The sequence below is a fragment of the Chenopodium quinoa genome, unplaced genomic scaffold (assembly GCF_001683475.1).
Source record: "Chenopodium quinoa cultivar QQ74 unplaced genomic scaffold, ASM168347v1, whole genome shotgun sequence".
NCBI lineage: Eukaryota > Viridiplantae > Streptophyta > Magnoliopsida > Caryophyllales > Amaranthaceae > Chenopodium > Chenopodium quinoa.
This window is the reverse complement of record NW_018742418.1, coordinates 6497887-6522369: the sequence shown is the minus strand read 5'-3', so window position 1 is coordinate 6522369 and position 24483 is coordinate 6497887. Positions and strand designations below refer to the sequence as shown.

The following is a 24483-nucleotide window of genomic DNA, read 5'->3' as shown; positions in this document are numbered from 1 at the left end:
AAAGTAAGGTTTGTGAGATTAAAGTGATTAATAAAAAATAGTGGGATTTTGATTGATTAAAACAAATATATAATTAGATAAAAGTTAAACGAAAGAGTTTCAGGTGAAATAAAGTCTTTATTGAGTTTTGGGTTAAATAAAAATTTATTTAGGAGAGTGAGGGATAGCTCATGTTATTAGAGCTTCTCTTTCGTTTTCAAGGGATTCCAGGATCGATTCTCATCATTTGTCCCTGTGGTTTGGATTGACCTTGTATTAATGAAACTGGATACATAATCTTTAAATTAATAGTTTAAAGGCAAATTAGAAGGTTCCAACCGTTCAAATGGTTTCCAGGGTTCCGTGGATAGGGTTGGTTAAAAACCAGTTCGGACAAACGATCTTCGGTCTAGTCTAGTTCAAAACGCCTTGTTTAACCATTAAAAAATCGCTTAAACTTAACTTTCTTTCATTTTCTTAATTGTTACCATAGATTTTAATGAGGTAATAAATAGGTGATAACTATTACCCTTGGCCTTAGGTAATGCTGTAATGGTAATAGTACCTAATAAATCTTCCAATTAACCAAACACTCGGTAACAGTAATGGTAATTGTACCTAATAAATAGACTTAATCAAGATGGGGCCGACCCAACTCAACCCGACTCAGCTTGATTTTGGAGAAATTCAGCTCAAACTTGACCCGAAAATATTTTTTTGGGCGAGCCTTGGACAAGCTTTCCATAGATTTTAGGTTTTTTTTGCCCGATCTGAAAAGCCCGCTAATCAGAACATGGCCCGACATGACTTGATGGGTTAATATTTTAGGCTTAGGCCCGGCCTGCCCAACCTCTACTAACAAATCTTCTATATGAGTACATGTATGGGGCAACTCAAAGGTGAATTGGTGAAACACTAAATGTGAGGGTTTGAATTAGTAGTTGAGTAGCTCTAAAACAGTCCAAGTTTAGTCATGAAGAAGGTTGTGTCTTTTTTTTTTTTTTTTTTTTTTTTTTTTTTTTTTTTAACTATTCATGTGTGTTAATTTTAATGATTTACTTAGTGCCACCTCTATTCTTTTTGTTCTTCTACTTTGAATATATCTGTGTTCACATATAAAATTTTATACTATGAAATACTTCATCTGTTTTCTTTTAAATACAACACTTCTAATTACACGCTTGTCAATATATGGTTTCAATCATTAATATGTTAAATTATATAAATTTGATATTAATAAAGTATAAATCAAGACGAATCTAACAAAATCTTACATGACTATTTTTTCTTTGCTATAAATCATCAAAACTAGTCAAAATCAAATATATGAATAGTGTAAAAGTCAAAGTGTAGCGTTTAAAAGAAAACGGAGGAAGTATATTACAGGGTTGCATCAAGCTCCATGAAAATATTGAACTCCATCGAATATTCAATTTCACTCTGATTTTTTAAAAAATCGAAATAATAAAGTTTCGAATTGAACAGTATAATTCCAAATAATGGACATCTTTAAATGTCAAGAACATTTTTACTCATTACAGTAGTGGATTCTTACCAAACAAGGAAGTATTGCAACTTTGCAAGTATTATAAAAATAACGAAATAGATGAAAAAAAAAAAAAAAAGTAGCGTGATTATTACAAAATGGAGAACGGGGGAGTAACACTTAACAATTTTTTTTTTCTAAACGGTAAGATATGAAGAAGACCACCCATCCTATCAAAAAAATGGGGGATGTAGGATTGAACCCCATCGTTTAGGGGAACTATCCCTCCATCTTCTAGATCCTTAGTACTTCGTACTACTTAACAATTAGCATACATGCACATACAAGAATTTATCGGCAAGTTTTATGACTTTGTTCCAACTATTTTCTCCTTACTGTAGTACATTTAAAGAGTGTTCTAGATCATCTTTTAAAGACTTAGCAAGCTGGCGTCATTTTCAAGCCTTTTCTCGTCTATTATATTATGGTTGGCCCAATATAACCGGTACTCATTATTACGTTCTTGTAAAGTCTGTTATTCAAACTCATGAATTAGAACTCGATCTCTTCACCTGAAATCAGGTTTTGTCTAAATATTTTAAGATTTAGTATGATTTGAATTTTTTATTTGATGTCACTGTTTTAAAAAGTCTATCTGATTTGTTCTAAATTTTTCTAGTCTGAACTAATCTAAATTTTTCTGATCTTAACAAAAATCTAAAATAAGTATTCGAAATAAGTTAAAGAGCTAGAACAAGCCCTTAATACCTGGATGATTTAGAAAATTACTAGTTAACCCTTTAATCACTATAATTAATTACAAATTAAGAAAACTCATGCCTCAATCTAATCCACTCCACCGCATTAATCAATTATTGAAATCATCAAAAGGAAAAAAAAAGGATAATTACATGGCAAAGCATTAAAAATAGGGAAAGGATATGAGCAAAAAGATGGTGGTGGGGGTTTTGGAGGATTGAGCCACAGCATAATGTAGGGAGATATACGTCACCATGCATGTCATCATACCTAGGGAGCCGCAAAAATAAGTATTATCTTATTATTTTTATTTTATTTTTTGTGTGTATTTCTTTTTATTTCTTTTAGAATCAGATGCCATTCCATGTGCTTTTTCTCTTTTGATATTTCGCAACTATATTGTACGATATTCGACCATACTTATTATACACATAGCATACGTACACATCATCACCATCACCATCACCATCACCATCACCGTCACCGTCACCGTCACCGTCACCGTCCTCTTCTAAATCTAAAAGTCACCTTTTCAATTTCGTGACATGTATATTTATCAAGTTTTCATAGTATCGTATATCACTATATTGGATAATCTTTAAGGATTAGAGGGAGTACCTAGTGGCTGATCTTGAACATTTTTTTTTTGGGGGCCAATTATTTTTTTAACATAAATATATATCTAAAACAAAAAATAATAAAATAAGTATTGGTATGTTAGGATTATAATATGAACAAAAATAAGAAACTAACTCTAAACAATTAAACCCATAAAGTAATTATTGAATGAATATGCCTTACTTTCATATGTTTAGCAGTGACTTAATTTAGTTATTATCAATGCATCACAATTCACAAATCACAAGTATTGTAAAAGTTAAATAACAAGTTGACAATCGATAGATAATTTTTTTAAAAAAACTGATATATCGAAGGAAAAAACTCTATAGTCAGCAATCTATTACCTCAATATCATCTTATCACCTACTATACAATCATCAATTTGTTTTTGAGTGGTAAAATTAGTCAGAGTACTAATTTGACTACACAAAAAAATAATTGAAAATTGAATTCATAAAATAATTACTCCTTAAAAAAAATGAATTGAAACAATAATATACTCCGTAACTCGTAAATTACCTGATGAAGTGATGATTGTAGACGAAAATCATGAAAATATGAAATACATTGGAATTGGGAAAAGTATCATTGAAAACGGTTAGAGGAATGAGTCATGAGTGTAGTCAAGCTTTTCTAGTTTATACTCTTTCTAGTAAATAAAAAGGCAGTCAGTTATTCCTAGTTGTATTTTATTGGGCATTTCACATTTTTACCCAATATTATCTTATTGGAATACAAGTATAATTATATCAGCCCTTTACATGTAAATTTTTATTTTTTTATAAATCTATCAGGGGCCAAGCCCCGTTCATTCTTTTATATAGTCCGTCCAATGCATTATATATTCATATCGACATATATATATATTGTATATTATCACATTTCTGTTCTTTTGAGAGTGAGGGATAGCTCAGTTGGTAAGAGCTTTTTTCCCGGTTCCAGGTGATATTGGGATCGATTCTCATCCCCGCCCTAAGTGGCTCATATGAACCAAAAAAACATTTCTCTTCTTTTCTTTCAATTGATCTCGTACTTGTCATTTTTATCTATACTATTGAATAATTCATGTATGGGTTTTGATACTAGCCTTGTTTAGTTCAACTTATTTTTACTTATTTCAGAAAAAATAAGTTTAGATCAGATCATCGTTTTATGTGCAATTTTTTATCGTTAAATATCTTTAATTTCGTAATGAAAAAAATTATGAAAATTACATATTAATAAAATTCACACTATTACGAATCTAATAAGATCCCACTTGATATATTTTTTCCTTACAGATTATCGTACACTTAAGGTCAAAGTTTGGTCAAATCAAACAATAAGATAAGATAAGATTATATTAGACCTGATCAGATCAAATAAGTTCAAATAAGCAAAAATAAGGTAAAATAAACAGGACCTAAGGTTAAGGTGGAAAAAAAGCTGAATGGATCAATCTTATTGATGTGGTTATCTACATACTATGTAGTTAAGAATATGAACAGAGAAAAGAAATGATCAACATTAGAGCAGAGTTGACACCTTATTTGTAAATGTTTTTACAAGAGAATTGTCTGCAATGAAAGTATAACTCTCCTAAAGAAAATTGTTGCAATATATAAAGAATGAAGGCCTGAGTCACCCACCTTGTTGGGCCGCACGAACACTGCACTTTACATTAGTATGATATTTGTCCACTTTAGACCTAATCCGTACGGTTTTGTTTTTGGGCACATTCTCAAAAGGTCTCACACTAATGGAGTGTGCACTCACTTATGGAGCTCTTCACCTCTTTACTCCTTCCATGTGAAACTTGAGATGAACAACTCCAACAAACCTCCCCTCAGACCAAAGACCACATAACTCATGGTCTGCCCTCCAGCGAAACTATCTTGCACTGTACGTCGCTATCACCACGGGACACGCCGCCTGAGCCACAATATCAGGAGGACTTTCGACGCAAGGCACCACAACCGGGAGACCACACATTTGAGGGAACCGTCCCACACACATAGCGCCCATTTTTATCTCGCCGAATCATTGACTCTGATACCACTTGTTGGGCCTAAGTTACCCACCTTGCCGGGCCGCACACTCCACTCAACTCCATATTAGTATGATTTTGTCCGTTTTGGATCTAGCCTACACAGATTTGTTTTTAGCCACCTTCCCAAAAAGCCTCATACCAATGGAGTGTGCACTCACTTATTAGGAGCTCTTCACCTCCTTACTCCTTCAATGTGGGACTTGAGATGAACAACCCTGACATATATTACTAGTACATTTTTTAGCTCTCATAATAATTAATTGATAATCATAAAATTCTAATATTTATTTTAAAAATTTACACATTCAACTACATATCATTAAAAGGCAAAATTTTCAAATTATCACCTCTAAAATTAGGGAAAAAAAAGCAAGTGAATAGCTAGCTGAATAGGTTACAAAGACTGAAAACTAGGATCGTTTGTTCAAGAACTCAGAATTAATCAGTGTGAGTGAAAGAATATTACGACCAAACCTCAGTATTAGGATCAATTGATGTCAAGTTGATAATTATTTCTAGCCATTTAGCTGAGTTAGGGGGAAAAAAAAAGGTACGGAGTACAATTGATGTAGTACTATTATTATCACTTATCAACGATATCCATCATCAATGAAATGTACTAATGTGAACGAAGGAATTGTATTCAAATTTTTATCTATAGATAAAAGTATCACTTTTTTAAAAACTACTTGACTTTGATAATTTTGCTAGCTTAGTAAAAATATCACTCCATATCATTTTATATATGTAACTATAAGTTGAACAAAAGATTTCTCCTATTTAATCATTTTTGCGTAAGTACTTGTGAAAATTGACACAATAAAAAAAAAAAAAAAATATATATATATATATATATATATATATATATATATATATATATATATATATGATATATAGATGAATCTCATATGGACAATTATAATCCTCCTCTATATTATTTGCCTCTCACATCCATAATATAACACCTTCCCTTTCTGTCGATATTTAATATATACTTCGCACATTTTAATCCTTTAGAGATTTATACATGAAGTATTGTACTAAATTTGGATAACATAGGACTAAGGTTATTTTCAAAAATTGTTATCATACTCTTCTATATATGTATATACAATCAACTTCTATTTAAGTTGAGTCAGTCACCTTAATTCTTCTTAATTAAGAATAAATTAACCTTGCAAAAAAGGCAAAAAAAAAAAAAAAAAAAAAAAAAAAAACATGTGAAGTACATTACATAGTGCACAACAATTATATAAAATTGTCGTTCCTCAAGTTTGTCTTTTATATTGTTCATGTACTAATCGTTGAGCTTATACATATATAAAAACAATTGTTATCATGTCTCAAACTCTCAAGGTAATCTAATCTAATATATATAAATAAAGTAGGCATTTTTGGAGAGTATTTAGAGAGCCACGTAAGAAATATACTTGAGTATTCGAAGCGCCACGTAAGAAATATACTTATTTCGACCAATAAGAAGAAAGATTTGTATTTTATTTTTGAATTAAAAAATTATGTCCCCACCTAGATAAAAGTAACGAATTAGATTTGATATATCTAAAATTTTAATGCCACGTAGATTATAATCCACGAATTAAATTATTTTAATGAAAAAAAATAAAGTAAAAGATAAATTTATTGATTCAATAATACTTATTAGAAATCCAAAAAAAATATACTAAAAAAATATTCAAATGAAAAACGCTTATAATAAAGTTTGATACCTATCATTATAAGATAAATTTTGATAGTATTTATGATAAGAAATACAAATTTGATTTTATATCGCAACAGATTTTCATTTATTGGTAAATATATTGATTTATTTTATATAAATATAAAAATGTAATTTATATCAATTTCGGTTTGGCTAACATAATTTATGTGTTGATGTAGTAGCACTACTACATTTTTAATCAAATGCAACGGCTAAAAAAGAGCTAGTGCAACGGCTCATTTTATCGTCGTTGCATTAGATAATCCTAATACAACGGCATAAACTTTGTACATCAAAAGGTGGAGCTAACGCAACGGCTTTAAGAAGCCGTTGCATTAGGTGTATTAATACAACGACCTGAAAGGCTATTGCCATGACAATGATATTAAATACTCCGTATGAAAATGCGCTTAAAGTTCACTTTCCTCAGACCTCACTACTCAGTTCTCTCTCCTCTCTCTTTCTCTCCTTCTCCCTCTTCTCTTCCTCAAAGACGAAGGCAACCATCGCCGCAGCCGCAACCACATCCACAACCACCATCGCTCACAAATCAAATTCTCTTTCTTTCTTCTCCCTCCTCATTCACTGATGGTCATGGCGGTGATTGTGGTCGCGAGTGATAACGACGGTGCGGTTTGATTTTTAGGGTTTTGATTGGTGTTCATGGTATGAGTTTCCTTAAACTTTCCTCTTTAAATTTCAAATTTAGGGTTCCTTTGCATAATTACTAGTTCAAATTTTTGATTTTTTTCGATTTCTGGGGTTTCGATTTGTAACTATTGGCTGTGGTGGAGAGCAGCGATGGTGAGTTTCGATTTCTAATTGATGGCGGTGGTGGAGAGTTGCTGAACTAACGTCGCTCAAACTCCAGCTTTGTGCCCTGATCTTTGAGTAAGCCTTCTCTCTTTATCTCTCCTTTTTCTTCTTTCTCGCTCATCTCTAATTCATCTCTTTTGCATTCATCAGGAAACAGAAAAATCTGCTAAAAAACAAGTCCATGTTTAGGCTTTGATTTATATGATTTCAGATTTATGTCTAATTTTGGGGAATTTATGAGTCTTATTAACTATTTTTGCTAGGTTGTGTATTTTGATTGCTTTATCTTGTGTTCACTGGAAATGTTTTGATGTTTATTTTCTAAATTTTTGAGTTATCAGATGTTTTCTATGTATTGTAACAATGAGAATTTGTTTAATTAGGTTAATTAGGGTTTAATTATAAGTATTTATTATATGTATTGTTCATTTGATTGTATAATTAGGGTTTAATTATTTAGGTTCTGAGTTGATTACTTTATTAGTGTTATTTTTGGGGTTTATTTGCTATAAATTCTGTAATTGCGTTATTGTTTGATTTTGCTTTTTGAATGATTTTAGAATTGCTTGTTGATAGAATTCTTACTTAATTGATTGCAATTTTAGTACTTTGTGGAGAGGTTTTATATCGAATTTCTTGTTCTCGCGATTGAACTTTAATGCCCTGAATCTGAAATGTGCAGTTGTGAATTGTTATCTGTGTGTAATCTGAACTCTTCTTGGTGATGATAAAACTTTAGTAAAAGTATCCACATGTTTAAGCTTGTAGTCGCTTTGAGAGTTGCACATTTTTAGGTTCGGAATCCAGTTATTACTACCGCGACATGAATTAAGGCCCGTGTCAGTCCCATAAAGTCATAGATTGCCTTGCCTTTTCCATTTATAGACTTACAGGAATCCAAGATCAATGTTGCTCATTCTAGTGCATTGAGCTTTCGATTTGATCAAGAATATTTACGAGAGAAAAGGGAAAACATTGCTACTAATATGGGTAATACATACTGCAGCTTATAAGAATTCCTTAAAAATGAGAAGATTGATTTCTGGGTTTAGTTCAAGTGCTTTATTGCTTGCTTATTCTCTTGTTGATTTGGTGAACACTGTCAGTTGAAACAACTTTGCTTGATTGCACAGGAAAGTATTTGTTCTGATTTCACGAGTAATCTAGTCTAAAAAACTTTACAGGTCTTTTTGTTATCTTTCTTCTAACTGACACTTTTCAGATGCGTGCTTTAGCAGAAGGAGATACTTTACAATTTGTTTTTCTTTTTTCTTTTCCTGCAAGCGGTTTTCTGTGATAAAAGACCAATGTGTTTTGTGGTAGGTTGAAGAATGAGCATTATGGACATTCTATGATTAAATTTGATAAATCTATTGAATAAGATTAGGCAATTTAATACCTGACTGTTCTAGTAAGCTGCATTTAGATTTTGTGATGCAAATATATCTAGAATTCTAGATATCCTTTTCAAATCTGTCCAAACTATACATTGAGCATTACTAGAAAAACCTATCAATTGGTATTTCTTTGAGTTATGACTCCTATAATAATTTTCCTCTCAATTGGTGTTTCTTTGAGTTATGACTCCTTTATATCCGTAAAATTAAGCTACATTTGTATGTATCAGTAATTTTAAGCTTATAAACTAGTAAACCAAAAATGTGTGACATGTTTTTGTACAACTAAGGTAATTAAAACCAATTAATTCTATCTCGTTTCTTTTTAGCTAAATTGTGAAATCAGGTCAGTCTTAGTGAACTCTTGTTCTGAATTTTTCTTATTTTAATTCTGCAAATAATATAGTTGTTCGATTGTTTTTAATTAAATATGAATAATATCTCACTCTTGTCTAAGTCATTTGAGAGAGGGAGTGAGAGATTAAGAGAGAATAAAAAACCTACAAGTATATGATTATGTTTAGCCTCCTTAAAGACGGATTATTGTTATTCTAATGATGCTTATTATAAGAGAAGCTTTCAAAGTTTTGAAGTTGGTATCTGTCATAAGCCCTGTTGAATGTGATGATTGTTTAAAAGCTAGTCTTATCTAATAGCATATTAGCTGATGGCTTTGTAAGATAGTGTTTTCTATGTTGTTGATTATCCTATGTGCTTGGAACAAAAATATGGTTATTGAACAGCATGCAGGTACACGAATATACTTTTGGAACTTCGAGTTTATTTTTTACTTCTTTTTTTTGCTTGAATTATATATGAGAAAAGACGAATGATGGATGTTTATATTCTTTTTTTATTCTGAATTCTTGAAATTGGATTGTGTTTTTATAAGGTTTTTGGGTTTTATTTGATATATGCAGGTTGTAGGGAATTGAGTACACTGTTTTTTGACTTTGATTTTTTTACTGGTATAGCTTGCAATTATTATTCATGAGCTAATTAGTTTTTGACGATAAGAATGAACTGACCTATATTTAGGATGATGTTGGTGTAAACAATTACTTGAGCACATCAACGATTGCTATGACAAGAGTTGGACTCGATTAAGGAAACTTTGAACACTGAGTTGCAAAGAGCTCCAGCAGCATTCAACATCATCAAGTACTAGTAAAATAGGTGGATACTGAAGTTGAAGAAGGTGCTTCCCAAATTGCTTTACTTGAGAAATTGGAGAAGTGGGAGAAAGAAATGATAATGCGGTCCAAAAATTGATGAAAATATGGTTTGGGGGACAAAATGATTTTGTTTTAACATTTTAATTGTTTTTTTCTTAGTTTAACTAGTGATGGTTTAATTATGGAATTTTTCTTATAGATAACAATGTACAAACTTTTAATTTATGTTAATAAATTCTGGTTTTTTTTAAAAAAAATTTGATTATTATTATTGGCATTAGGGTATAGGGAACCGTGGCAGTAGGTATAGCAAACCGTGGCATTAGACATTATAGCTAACTCCACGACAATAATGTTGCCGTTGCATCAGGTGTTGATCTAATGCAACAGATCATTGATGTCGTGGCATTAAGTGTCATATGTCGTTGCATTAGACCTACTGCAATTCCATCAGATGCCACGGTACATGGCCGTTGCATTAGGCCTAATGTCACGGATTTTGACGCCTAATGCAACGGATTTGAGGGTTGCAATAGGTAAAAAAATGTAGTAGTGTAGGTTAGTTGTGGACAAGGTTGGTGATTCTATCGAAATAAAAGATATGGTAAAACAATGAATAATGATTTAGGATTTAAATTATTAAAAATTTATCATTTCACATTAAATATTTTATATAACGGAAAAAAAAATCACATTTACAATTTATTTATATTCAAAATTTCGTATCAATAAAAAAAAACCCCATCAAGCGAATTTTGTGTTAATTTTTGGTCATTAATGGCCGAGTAATTTTTAGCTTAATTTTTAAAATCCTATATTTAAATTAGTATTTCTAATTATTACTTACATTGTATTAATGTGAGATACTCAACGATTATATGTTTATGTTTTATTTACTAAATGTTTTTTTACATGCAGATCTAACACATCATACGACACAAATAAAATTTCGTATCAATACAAAACCCCATCAAGCGAATTTTGTGTTAGTAATTTTGTGTTAGTTTTAGGTCATTAATGTCCGGGTAATTTTTAAAATCTTATGTTTAAATTTATATTTGTAATTATTAGTTATATTGTATTTATTTAGGATACTTAACGATTATTTGTTTATGTAATGGCATACGATTAGGTGTTGTATACTTAATATATGGATGACTTTGGTTATTTTTGGAGATAGATGATGAAAAAATTCCAATGCATAGATTTGATTTTATATCGCAACAATTTTTCATTTATTGGTAAATATATTGATTTATTTTATATGAATGTAAAGATTTAATTTATATCAATTTCAGTTTGGCTAACATTTCAAGGTTCAATTTATCCATTGATGTATTAGGTTGGTTGTGGACGAGGTTGGTGATTCTATCGACATAAAAGATATGATAAAACAATGAATAATGATTTAGGATTTAAATTATTAAAAATTTATCATTTCACATTAAAGATTTTATATAACGGAAAAAATTTCATATTTACAATTTATTTATATTGAAAAAATTCATTATAAATTATAGTAAAAATAAATAAATATTAAACTTTTGTAATTTTGTCTGAAATTATTAAATATAATAAATCAAATAATTAAAAATCTTAGATGAAAAAACCGTGCATAGCACGGGTTTCCATCTAGTCATAACTAATTGACGAATATTTATAAATTCATAATATTCAATGCATATCTTTTTATGAGCAACAATATCTTCAATTACATATAACTAAAAATAAAGATTTTTTTTTAAAAAAAAATACGCTAAAACATATTAAACAAGATAACACATAAATGAACAATATAGGCCAAGCTTTTCTCTTCAAATGAAATATTCCAAGAAAGGCAAATATAAGGAAAGAAAAGGAGTATTGATAATCATTTCCTCAAAAAAAAAAAAAAAAAAATTGATAATCAATGTTATGAAATCAACAAACATAAAATTCACATTATTTAAAATTTAAAGAAACAAGGAAAATATTAAACATGGTATACGCTATGCACCTAACTATCCAAGTATGTCATGCATAGTACACTCAAACTCACAATTTGTCTTGTTTATTAGATGCATATACGAAACAACAATTTAATCAAAACCGTTATTTATTTATAGCATAAAACCGACAGAGTGTAAGCAAAGATGTACAACGTATGTATGTGTGTGAGAATATGACACACAATAAAATGGAAATGGCATATGACATGTGAGTATATCATAGCAACACAGTCCATAGTCGATGATCCACCTCAGCCTTAAAAAGGGAAAGTTTTTATACTCAAAGAAAGGAGTATTTGCATTTTGTAAAAATTCATATTTATTTCTAGACTATATACTTACTCTTTTCCCTTCTCTTTTTGTTTTTTTTTTGGTTCCCTCAAAATTCTCTAATTAATTCCCCCTTTCCTCCTCTCCTTTTCTTTCCTCCCACAAAACCCACCCTTCCATTCCTATTTCCTACTCTTCTTCATACCCAAATTTCTTATAAAAATGGGAAAATCATCAAAAATAGGATTAGTGGGAGAAGAAGAGATATTAAATGTAGATACAATTACCAACACAACTCGAAATCAATCTCAAAATCCAATTACAAATTATAACGACAATAATAATATTAATAATAATAGTCGTAATAGTGATGAAAACTTGTGTGATTTTTGTAACCAACAAACGCCAGTTCTATACTGCCGCGCTGACTCCGCCAAGTTTTGCTTATTATGTGATCAACACGTTCACTCCGCGAACACCCTTTCCAAGAAACACGTCCGTAACCTCCTTTGCGACGCTTGTGGGTCCCAACCCGCCACCGTCAAATGTTTCACCCACAACAACTTTTGCTTTTGTCAGGATTGCGACTGGGATCTCCACCAGTCCACCGCCAACCACGACCGTTCCGCCGCTATCGACGGCTTCTCCGGCTGTCCGACCGCCTCCGACATCTCTTCTTTCCTCGGCTTCGATATCTCCAATAGTAAGAAACAACTCAACAACAGCAAAAACAGTAACAACAACAACAACAACAACAACAACAAATCAGTTGTTGATGTGGTTGACGATGATGATCTGTTCGCTTTCTTCATTGATGGGGGTGACGTCACTCACGATCCTTGGTCGGATTTAATGGTGCCAGCTCATCACAACAACCACCTCAATGTGGGGCCGAGTTTTCCATGGGGGTTTGATGATAACGCTAATCATGATTTAGGGTTTGTTAATGGCTTAATCAAGAAATCTTCTAATGCGAAGAAACAACAGGCGGTGATTAAGCAGCTTTTGCACCTTCAACGACGTCGTCGAGATTCGTCTTGTGATGATGCTGATGAAGATGTTGATAACAATAATAACATTAACAATCTTCTTGTTCCTGCTGTGGTTGCGAATAATGATGATTATATTTTACAATTACCGAATAATAATGATGGGATTACTACTTATAATCTTATTCAAAACCAATTTCAATGTCAGCAGCAAGGACAGGAAGAAGCTAATTTCTCATCTTTTATGGGTTTGAACACAATTAATAATAATAATAATAATAATAATAATAATAATAATAATAATAATAATAATAATAATAATAATAATGTGGATGGTCCGGCAGCTGGAAATGTGATGTGGGATGCTAGTCCCACCAATCCTACTACACAGGTTAGTTTTTAATTACTTTCTAATTTTTTAATGATTTTTTTTTTTGCTAATTTAAATTTGAGATTGGTTTACTTTTTAGATTGGTTATTGTATATTCAATTCATTTGGGAAATGTGCTGTTTGCCTCATTTGGAATGGTTACCTGAATTAGTAAGGATGATCTTTGACCTCTGTAGGTTTACCTGATTAAGTAAGAATACACCTGATTAAGTAGGATTAATTCACTTTATATTCAGTAAACTTGCCTGAATTAGTAAGGATGCTTTTCATGTGTTTATAAAGAGATCGAGCTCGGATTTCAGCTTAATTTGTGACCATTTTATGTTATGTATGTATCATGTATGTATGTTTGACTGTAGAGTGAGAATAGTGTGTATGTAGTATTAGGCTCCTCCCTGCCCCTCTTTTTTGAAATTGTTGAGTATTCAACTGTAATTTTCCAGTACTCAAGAATTCATCTTTAACTGTAAACAAAGAAAGATTTTATAAGCTATACCAAGTACATACATACTAGAAAGTTGCCCCCTTTATCTTCCTCTCTTTGTTAAAATAATGAATTCGGATGGCCAAGTAGGTATTAGAGTATAGTAGTTATTTGTGACTTAGAATTTGTGATGTGCCATTTACATAGATTGAGTTTGATTATTTAATGTGCTGTACACCTTTGTGAGTGTCAGAGTATAGTAGTTTTATGTGATTAGACTTCAACTCTTCAAGTGCCATTTATATAGCTGAGTTTTAGTTGTTTGTGATTAGAATTCACAATGTGCCTGTTATATACGGAGTATATTGAGTTTGATTAGCTTTAGTTTGTTGTGTGCCTTTGAAAGTATTAGAGTATAGTAGTGGAGTGTGCTTAGATTTCACAATGTGCCATTTATAATAATTGAAGTTTGATTAGCTTTAATATGTTGTCACCATTGTGAGTTAGATTATAGTAGCTGTTTGTGATTAGACTTAAGTTCACAGTTTGCCTCCTATATAAATTGAGTTTGATACTTTGATTAGCTTTGGTTTGCTGTTAATCATCAGTTGCATCTCAGGAATCCTAGAGGATGCGATTATCTTTGGTAGCTATGCTCAAATGTATTTAGGATATTTCTATTGGTTATGTTGGTGTTATGCTTCTGCTTGGTAACTTGATAAGTGTGCATAGTACATTGTTTTTTCATCACTCAATTGCTCAAATGAATAATCATGTGTATTTTCACTCTGCAGATATGGGATTTCAACTCAGGAAGGATGAGAGATCATGAAGAATCTGGAAGATTGGATGATGGTTACCGTGAAAGTGATGTGGGATTTATGATCAACAGCTACAACTCACTTCTACAAGATACTGGTTTGGCAAATTCAAAGATCTTAGGGGACATGTATGACATGAATTGTTCCACCACTCCGAATGATATCCGAATTTTTAATGTAAGACATCCCCTTCTGGACTGCAGTTATTAGGTTCAATGTATAGCCATTTCAAAGTCACTGAATTTTTAAACTTACATGCTTCAGCTTTCTTAAAAAACATTATCCTTCTCTGTGGAATTCTATATGATTAATCTATTATTTTTTTATTCTGCATTCGTTGTTAGTGTTTTAGGAGAATTTTCTATCTGTTTTAATTAGATATATAATACTCTTAATTGTTTAATTGTGATGTTACTGAAATTGTGATTTGTCACTACAGAGTAACATGCAGAATTCAGCAGCAAGCCAGGGTCCAGCTACATCAGAGAGCAATAATATGCCTATCATAAGGCCATCTTCGGGTTCAGTTTTTGGAAAAACTAAAAGTGTTGGCTCCGCAGATATTCACTTTATGGAGGAATCTGTATTTCTTGGAGGCGATAACGCACTAAATGCAGTCAAAACAGTGGCTGACATGGAAATTCTGGCACAGAATAGAGGCAACGCCATGCAACGTTACAAGGAGAAGAAGAAAACAAGAAGGTACACTTAACACTTTGTACATGTTTCCCCGTCGTTTATTTTTCTTGTATTTTAAACGTTTAATTTGGCCTGGCTGTCTGTGCATCCCTTTAATAACTCTGATTTTCCTGAATGAATAGATATGAGAAGCATATACGTTATGAGTCAAGAAAGGCAAGAGCTGATACGCGAAAAAGAGTGAAAGGACGATTTGTGAAGATCAATGGTGCTCCATTCGGTTGAAATAAGTCCGTGCTGTGTAAATATTTTGAATTTGCTGTGGAGATCTATTTTTTTCTTCCAATTTTGAAATCAGTTTTGTCTACTACATCATTATCTATGCGATTGTTGCTTCTAGCATAGAATGATGACATTTCAGATGAGATTTTTAGTTCATGTAACTCCCATACCGGCCACGTAATAGCTGTAAAAAGAAAAAATTAAATAACTATGATAAAGAAGAATTAAGGAAGTCACTGCTAAGAACAGTAGAATTTGAATAAACAAAATAAGTTCTGTTGAATGACTTGTATGAAATTTTGATCATAGTAATGTTTTCCTTTCAAGTGAGAGTTCCTATGGAATACATTTTTTTTTTCTTTTTCCTATGGAATACATTATTGAAACACTTGTTTGCTGCTTTCCAAGCCAATAGTGCGTCCAAGTTTTCACTTTTCAGGTAACTTGGATATTTGCAGTCGAGTCTTAGTAGCATAGCTTTTCACCCTCCCTGGGTGTGCTGAGTACGAAAATATGATGCTGTTCTACCATACTGGTAAGCATGACTTGAAAATTTCTTTTTCATTCCTTTGATGTCAGAAGCAACGGGGGCAAGAAAAAGGAAATGGTCTGATAATATGAACTGAAACTATGCATCTGGCTAAAGCTGGAGAATGTCATGTTAGAATTATCATGATTTTCAACAACCTTGTAATACATTATCATATGAGAAACCCTAGCTGTAAGAATTCTAATAGGTGTAGTTGATTTGGTATGTTTTTGACTAGTATGGAATGTCTTTATTTTAAACAATCAGCTCTGCTGCATGAGAGAAAATTTTCTTATCAGAAGCTACACCAGAGAGAAAGAAGGCAGGGATTAAATCCCGCCTGTGGTTTTTTTTGATTCTTGCATATGATTTTCCATCTTTCCCTCGAGTTTTTGATCGAATGAGATGCTCTTTGTTTTTGTTGTTGTTGTTGTTGCCGGATAACTGTTCTGTGCTTATCAGGTGGATTAGCCAAGGGTAAAGGCTTCACTGTAATCTATGACTTGGTGTTTGCTGTTAGGTTGCTTTTTGCTATTCTTGAAGTCTTAAGTCAAAGAATTGAGTGTTCAAAGATTGTAAAATGATATGTCAATTTGTGCTAGCTATTAATCTAATCAAACAAGTTATTAAACACTCCGAAGTCCGGCACTCCTGGTATAATAGAACAGAAGAACATGCAGATTGCAGATTTCGGGACCTCCTTTTATCTTATAAGAGGTAAATTTTCGATGAGATTTTGTACTCCTGCTCGCACACTTCATCGCCTTCACTGTTGTGAATGTAAAAATTGAAGTTATGCCAAATAGAACCTACCCTGCAAGATTTAATTCTCCGCAAATATAAAGAAAGGAATGATTGTTAATTTCAACTGAAAATGTACTTACTGATAGATGGGAAATATAAATGACCCAAACAACGTGCTGCATAGTTGGGATGCAAACTCGGTCAATTCGTGCACTTGGTTTCATATTGGTATATTACTTGCAACAGCGCTGACGATGTAAGTGAATACTGCATAATCTCTAATGGCTGCTTGGTTAACCAAGTCCAGAAACTGACAAAATAAACTTTGCAATTTCAGGAATTCAATTTTTGATTGCAAACCCTCAAGGCCAACTCCATCTCTATTGATTTTGTAACAGTTTAGATGTCAGATGGTTGAAACTAATTTCAATACATCTGAAGGGACCCTTTTACCTTGTCTGGCACAAAAAAGCACCGGTTTCCTGTGCAGTCTCTTGATAATTTTTTTATGTAATTGTGGATAGCTTTGGCAGAGAATGTAGAAACAACCTCACTGAATTGACAAATCTGATCAGCCTGAATCTTTACAATAATTAACTTTCAGAACTAATTCCAACGGCTCTTGGCATCTGAAGTCATTTCGGTACCTGTAAGTGTCTCTTGATCACTATAAACCTCGTCTATTTTAAACAATCTTCATGTGTACATCCACAAGATCAAAAGGTTAAATTATTATCTTAATTTCTCCTTTTCACAAACCGTAGGTTTCACTATAAATTTCACGAATCAACAACAGTGCAGCATTAGCAACACTTAATTAAACTCAATGGCGTAAACTGCAGATGGATAATGCTGTTCATGCATGATTACTGTGGACATTGAATATTGCTTCCATTTATCTTGAAGTGTTGTAGATATCCAGTTAACCACCATCATACAAGAACCAAGAGCTTGCACATGGTAACGGCCCAACTCGAATGCCATTGATCAAATAACATCCTTGTATATGAATTACTGGATTAGCAGATATGAATAAAAACAATTGCATATTTTTTTTCTGTAAAGATAAAACAGGTTAAACGGAGTATTATGTTTTCCACAATAATAAAAACCATGTGGGTTGAGCCCTTTACTCAATGGAAATCTAAACTGTTGGGCTTTTTTGCTTTTGTACAGGCTGGTTGGAGATTTGGACCACGGTTCTTAGCCCATGTAAAACTGCAGCTAACTATGAGTAATGAAAATGCTTCAAATAAGTTTTCTCCTAGTGCTCTCTTCTACAGTAATAATTTAAGTTCGTATAACAGATCTAAATTATCAAATCAGAAAAAAATAAAAAAAAAATAAAAAATAAAAAAATTACATCATATTTATCGGTTTTATGTGCGATATTTTATCACTAAATATCTTTAATTATGTAATAAAAAAATTATGAAAATTATCCCATAAACCTCATTTGATACTTCGTGCAATTTTTCCTTGTGGGTTAATGTACAAATAAAGTCATAATTTAGTCAAATCAGCCATCAATCAAAACTGCTCGTGTTATCATAAATTTTTTTTATTTTTGTTTCTCAAAGTTTCAAGACATCTAACTTCTCACAAATATACTACCTCCTTTTTTATTAGTTGACACGTTTTGACTTTAGCACTATTCGCACAATTTTCTTTGACTGTGTTTTGTGATTTATATGTAATGAAAAATATAGTGATGTGAGATCTTGTTAGAATCATCACAATATATATTTTCTAAATATCAACTTTTTATAATTTTTAAATTAAAGATATTAATAGTTGAATTTGTGTATTGACAAACGTGACTAAAGAAACGTGTCAATTAAAAAAAAACGAAAGAAGTATTAAAATTGTGATCACGCAACCCCCAAAAAATTAAGAATAGCGTATGCTAGTACACTACTATTTTAAAAAATCATATAGAGTAATAACAAAATCGTGCAACACATGAGACTATAATAAGACATTATTTGTAAGTTCTAAAACCTTTTTTTCCCTTTGAGGAAAAGGCCTAAACTTTTGTTCATCCATGTCTTGAAAAGAAATGGAAGAATGTAGAAGGTCAGAGCACCAACACAACAAAAAAATGCTCGGGGAGAGGCAGAAAGAATGGAAACAAAACTTAAATTGAGGGAATATCACTTTAGACTTTACTACAAAAAGCAAATGCACTTCCTATTTCAAATTCTATTTCTCGTTGGATAATTTAATTTGCTGCAATTTGGTTTACCTTTACATTGAACAAATGGGTCATGACTCATCATTAATTTTGAATCTACGATAATTAGAGATTTGTCCTTGACTTTTAATTATTCCAATATAATCTTCATTTATATATGTTGGGCAGGCTGATTATATGCTTTTATCCATATTCTTTTTTCAAGTCTATGAATCTTTGACCTATTATTTGTCACAATCATCAACAATACTTGTATATCTTTTAATGACTATAAGATAAATAATGCACTAAATTAAGTTGAGCTTCATATTTTATAATTATATTTTTCATTTTGGAGTTGACTTTTATTGGAAAAATGATTATCTTTGATGAACTATTGTTATATTCTTAGCACTTTGGCTTCATTTTAGAATTAGTTATTTGTTTAAAACTATCCAATAATAACTAAAAGACTTTTATCTCAAAAGCTTACAAAACATCCTAAGAGTAGACAAGTATATGAATAGACAAAAAGATTAATTTAAAAGGGCGAGAAATATATTTGTCGAGGTTATTATAATCCCTGAATAGTTGTCCGTTACTCATTTATTAAGTAATTTAGACATGCATCTAATTGCTATTGTAGAATTAAAAAAGTTTTCATTCTCTTAAAGGGAGGGTTAATAGTGGTTTTTTGTTAACAATAATTTTAAATAAATTAATAATAGAGTTATCAAATTTAGCTCAAAAATATCTACCGTAAATTCCACCCAGGTTCTAGTTCAAATTTTCCCTCCATATGTAACATTGAATTATTGAAACCAAAATGATGATAATTAAAGTATAATAAGTACAAATAAACTTACACATTCGTGGCGCGAAAGTTGCATATATGAGCAATGATGAACTATGAACAAAAGCTAACATCAATCGTGCAAGGTAATTTATACACTTGATGGTGATCGTATATAGAAAACTTTTTGGTTTGAAGAAGGTAAACTTTCCAGAGATTGTAATGCACCTTTAACTTTGCCTCTTTGAAATTGATCAAAATTCTAAACTTTGATTGGAGCAACACAAGAAACACAAAAGAAAAGAAAAGAAAAAGAAAACTTTATTTTTTATTATTTTCATATAGTGCGTTATGGCTTAGTCAAGTCACCTCTTTTGAGGAACAAATTCTATAGTTGGTCAAACTACGTTCGTATTTTCCATTTGTTGACCCACCATCTTCTCATTGTAATTTGTCTGCTCTAGAAGAAAGTGCAATCTTTTTTCATAAAGAACATAATAATAAAACTAAAGTTAACATATGAAATGTAATGCAACATATTTCCTCCTTTCTATTAATATTGCAACAAGGATAAAATTATGCACTTTAAAGCACATTTTATATGCTAAATATCTATAACTGTGTAAGAGTAAAAATTATAAAAAGTTGATATTGTGAAAGTATTTTATGAGATGAATCCAACAACATCTCACATGACTATATTTTGCTTAATGTATAAATCATATTATATGGTCAAATAAGAGTGATGAATAATGCAAAAAGTCCATTGTTGCAATATTAATGGCTTTAGCCTTATCTTGAGGTGTTTCCTTATTAGCCTCTTTAATTGTTTCACCAAACCCTTTAGCATCTAGGTGTATTTCAGCATCTAGGTGTATTTCAGCATCTAACACCCATGATAAATAATTCTTTCCCGTGATATCAAGGGCCACAAATTCAAGTTTGGCAAGGTTGACATTTTCACTATATAAAATAATATTTAAAAATTAGATCTCATAAAATATCAAACATATACGTATCAAAACATAATGGTTGATAAAAGTGTTAATATGTAATGGCAAAATAAATAAATAAAATTAAGCATTACTATTATAACCGAATGATGCATAATATAAAGGCTTTAATAATATTAAGATCCCATATTATTGTTAATTTAACTATGCAAGATAAACATATATACTTCATCAAGCAAGCAAATTATAATTAGAAACCGAAACACTTATAAGAGTAATGCACGAATCAAAAGAAAAATGTTGCAGTACCAAAAATAAGCCATGATAGTAAATTAAATCAATAGCAATCATGATAATATATAGTAGAAAATACTAGTGTACTCACAGTTGGTAATCAAATTATGAATTACAATACGGTCATTGTATTATAAAGTCTTAACATTCTCCTAGTATATTATATATTTATGATAATGATGGTATATCATCACATACTCCTCCACTAATTAAATTAACAAAACAAAAACTATACCGTATGCAAAATAAGAAATCATATATATATATATATATATATATATATATATATATATATATATATAAAGGAAAACAAAACATGGATAATAAACAAATTTTTAATGATTAACACGGATAATAAGGCGAGTAGAGGTAGCTTATAGATTCATACGAATATGCGACATGATTACAATTGCATATATATGGACTAAGAAAATAAAACAACAGATCATAAATATGATTTAGTAAATTGAATTGCAACATCAATACAAGGCTAGTAAATTTCAATATCACGTGATAGCAATTAGCAAACAAGTAACAAACAAAGATGTTGTAATTCGGCAGTTCGTCACTAACAAAAGGACCAAATTTTTTATGATTGTAATCAAAACAAAGTGGAGGTAATTACACTTACCTCAACGGGACAAAAACTATTGTGTACGAATTGTATATTTCGTCAACTCGATTAATTGAGGTTGGCGCAACAAGCCAACTAGCAATAATGTTTCATCCGATTCCTAATAACTAAAGCGAAGCGATGGTGCTGATAACGTATTACGTATTATGAAATAAGGGGAAAGAGAGAATATTAGAGAGAGAGATGTAGAAGGTAATTGTGTTGTATTCTTCTCATATCAATAGACCATGTTATATATACATGATGAGCATAAGATAACCTTCATGGACAATTAAGGTTCCATTTAAGTGGGGGTTACAAAGGAGGTAATGGCAAATGGGGTTACAAGGAGGTTACAATGGGTGGCATTATACTAAAGGTGTTAAAAGCCATAATTACCATCCACAATAAATATATTTTATAACAATTATTTTATAGTTTCTCATAAAATAATTATTTTATATTAGATTAAAATTTTCAAAAATTATATTTACATTGTAGATATTAGGAGACTAAATATGTCCATTTTATATTGTGAAAAAATAAACCGATTATATTGTTTATCATTAAAATAATATAGTAGTCATATTTCAAACGACCATCGTAAAAACATCTAATTTTTTGATGAAAATAAATACTCGTAAGTATATGATGGGCATAGATTTGAAAAGTGTTGTTAAATGTGTTGTACGTTGTACTTGTACCAACTCTTTCATGGACATGGACTGGTCTCCCTTGTTCCACCAACAAGTACGTCCCATGCATATCTTCTTCCTGACGTGTTTTTAATTTCCTTAAACAAGTTCATTTTTTCAAATGGTGTGTATAAAGTTGCACCAAGAGACAACCAATTTTATTTTCACCCTTTAAACAGCTTTCATGTCCATTATTCCCAGCCGAACTCTTTCAAGCAAGTTTCAACTACTTATACGGTTCATCTCATTATTAGCCTAGTTTGCTTCGTCCCATAAGCATGTTAAGTCATCACAATAAAAATGTCATTTGGAGATTTTAGAGGCGGAAAAAACTTATACTTGTATTATTTTAAAAAATAAAAAATCTTGTCAAAAAAAAAATAAAGGAAAAGGAAAAAGAGATGGATTCATTCTAGATATGGTAACTTAGAAAGAAAGGACTACAGATGGAAAAATGATTGATGATGGATTCATGTTCTCTTAGGCCCTGTTCTTTTGAGCAAAGCAGATTTCAGCAGAGCAACTTATTTATATTAAGAAGAGCAGAGCAGAACAAACCACACCACAACAATTTGAAATAACAAGGCCTATTTGGATATGACTAAAGGGAAAGGGAATTGGAAAGATTCGGTAGGGAAATGAAATCCCATTTAATCCCTTCCCTCTTCTCCTTTTCTTTTCTTTGTCGTTCTTCCCTCTCTTCATCTTCCTTACAATATAGTACTACATATATAAGAGATAATATAAGAATTTCTCATAGGTTTGGATTGTTTTCTTAGTTTAATCTATCCATAGTCCATTTTAACTCCTATCTCATATAATTTATTTGTCATTTATGGGTTATTAAGTAACACCTTGATCTTATTATGTCTCTAAATGGATGAAGCTCATAGAGTTCTAATAAAACTTCATGTTTTCACTGATAAACCATATATATCCTATAACCACAAGTATGGCTTAGTTGAGAAGTCAAAAAAGCCTAAGTTAAGTACATAAAATTACTTCATTCTAGTAATAATGGACAAATAAAGATTAAGAAGTCAAAAGACCATAAATTAGGTCATGAATTATGAATCATGGAAAAACTTGATTACTAAAGAGTCAATAACCATAAATTGGGTCAATGAAAACAATTGCACGAATAATTAACCAGGAGTCAATAACCAATGCAAATACACAAGTCATTGATCAAGAGTACAATTGAAATGGTAACTTCGTTCTAAATACGTGGTTGATTATATATCACCTAATGCATCTTTTCTTTTCTTTTTTTTTTTTTTTGACAAAACCTAATGCATCTTTTCAATAACAACTTATATTACTAGAATGAAGTAATTTTTATGACATTTTAATAGAGGAGGAACAGTTAAGTTTGGAACTTAATGAAGCCAACACTACAATTTTTACAGCAATTAAAACAAATTAGAAGCACAAACACCATTACAAATTCACAAGTTATACAACTTCTTAAACCCATGATAGTTATTGAAATATTCAATCCATGTTTGAAAGCCTCAAATGATAACTAATCTTTTATGTTTTGAAAGTAACTTCTTTAAGCATTATGCAGTTAAAAAATAGCGTTAATAACAATTATTTTGAGAGTAAAATTTTGCAAAAAAATCAAGTAAAAAATTCACATTGTACATATTACTAGTATGTTAAAGTCTTAGACGACAGCATTTGAAATGTAAGTGTTGTTTGTACCATTTTTTTTTGTGGCTCTTCTCATATTTAAAAAAAATACGAGGTTCATCATGACAATGTAACCCTACCTGAGCAATTGAGCACCTCTAATACAAGTATTACTTACCAATTTACCACCACTAAAAAAGGTGAAAAAGAGCAAATCCAATGGTTTATGTTTATGGGCTCTATAAAATGCTCCTCAGTCTATATAAAT

The 24483-nt window shown here is 31.2% G+C and overlaps 1 protein-coding gene and 1 long non-coding RNA gene across 2 annotated transcripts; both read left to right on the top strand.

Moving 5' to 3' along the window:
* The first annotated feature begins 6985 nt into the window (after positions 1-6985).
* On the top strand, positions 6986-10230 carry LOC110711636. The gene is made up of 3 exons (XR_002509386.1): positions 6986-7260; positions 7394-7485; positions 9846-10230. It is a non-coding gene; the product is annotated as an uncharacterized LOC110711636 (long non-coding RNA).
* A 2017-nt stretch (positions 10231-12247) lies between these two features.
* LOC110711627 (zinc finger protein CONSTANS-LIKE 15-like) lies at positions 12248-16069 on the top strand. Its single transcript, XM_021890047.1, has 4 exons — positions 12248-13620; positions 14839-15042; positions 15305-15567; positions 15687-16069. The coding sequence occupies exons 1-4, from the start codon at positions 12463-12465 to the stop codon at positions 15787-15789; spliced, it is 1728 nt and encodes a 575-aa protein (XP_021745739.1). The 5' UTR covers positions 12248-12462; the 3' UTR covers positions 15790-16069.
* The last annotated feature ends 8414 nt before the right edge of the window (positions 16070-24483 follow it).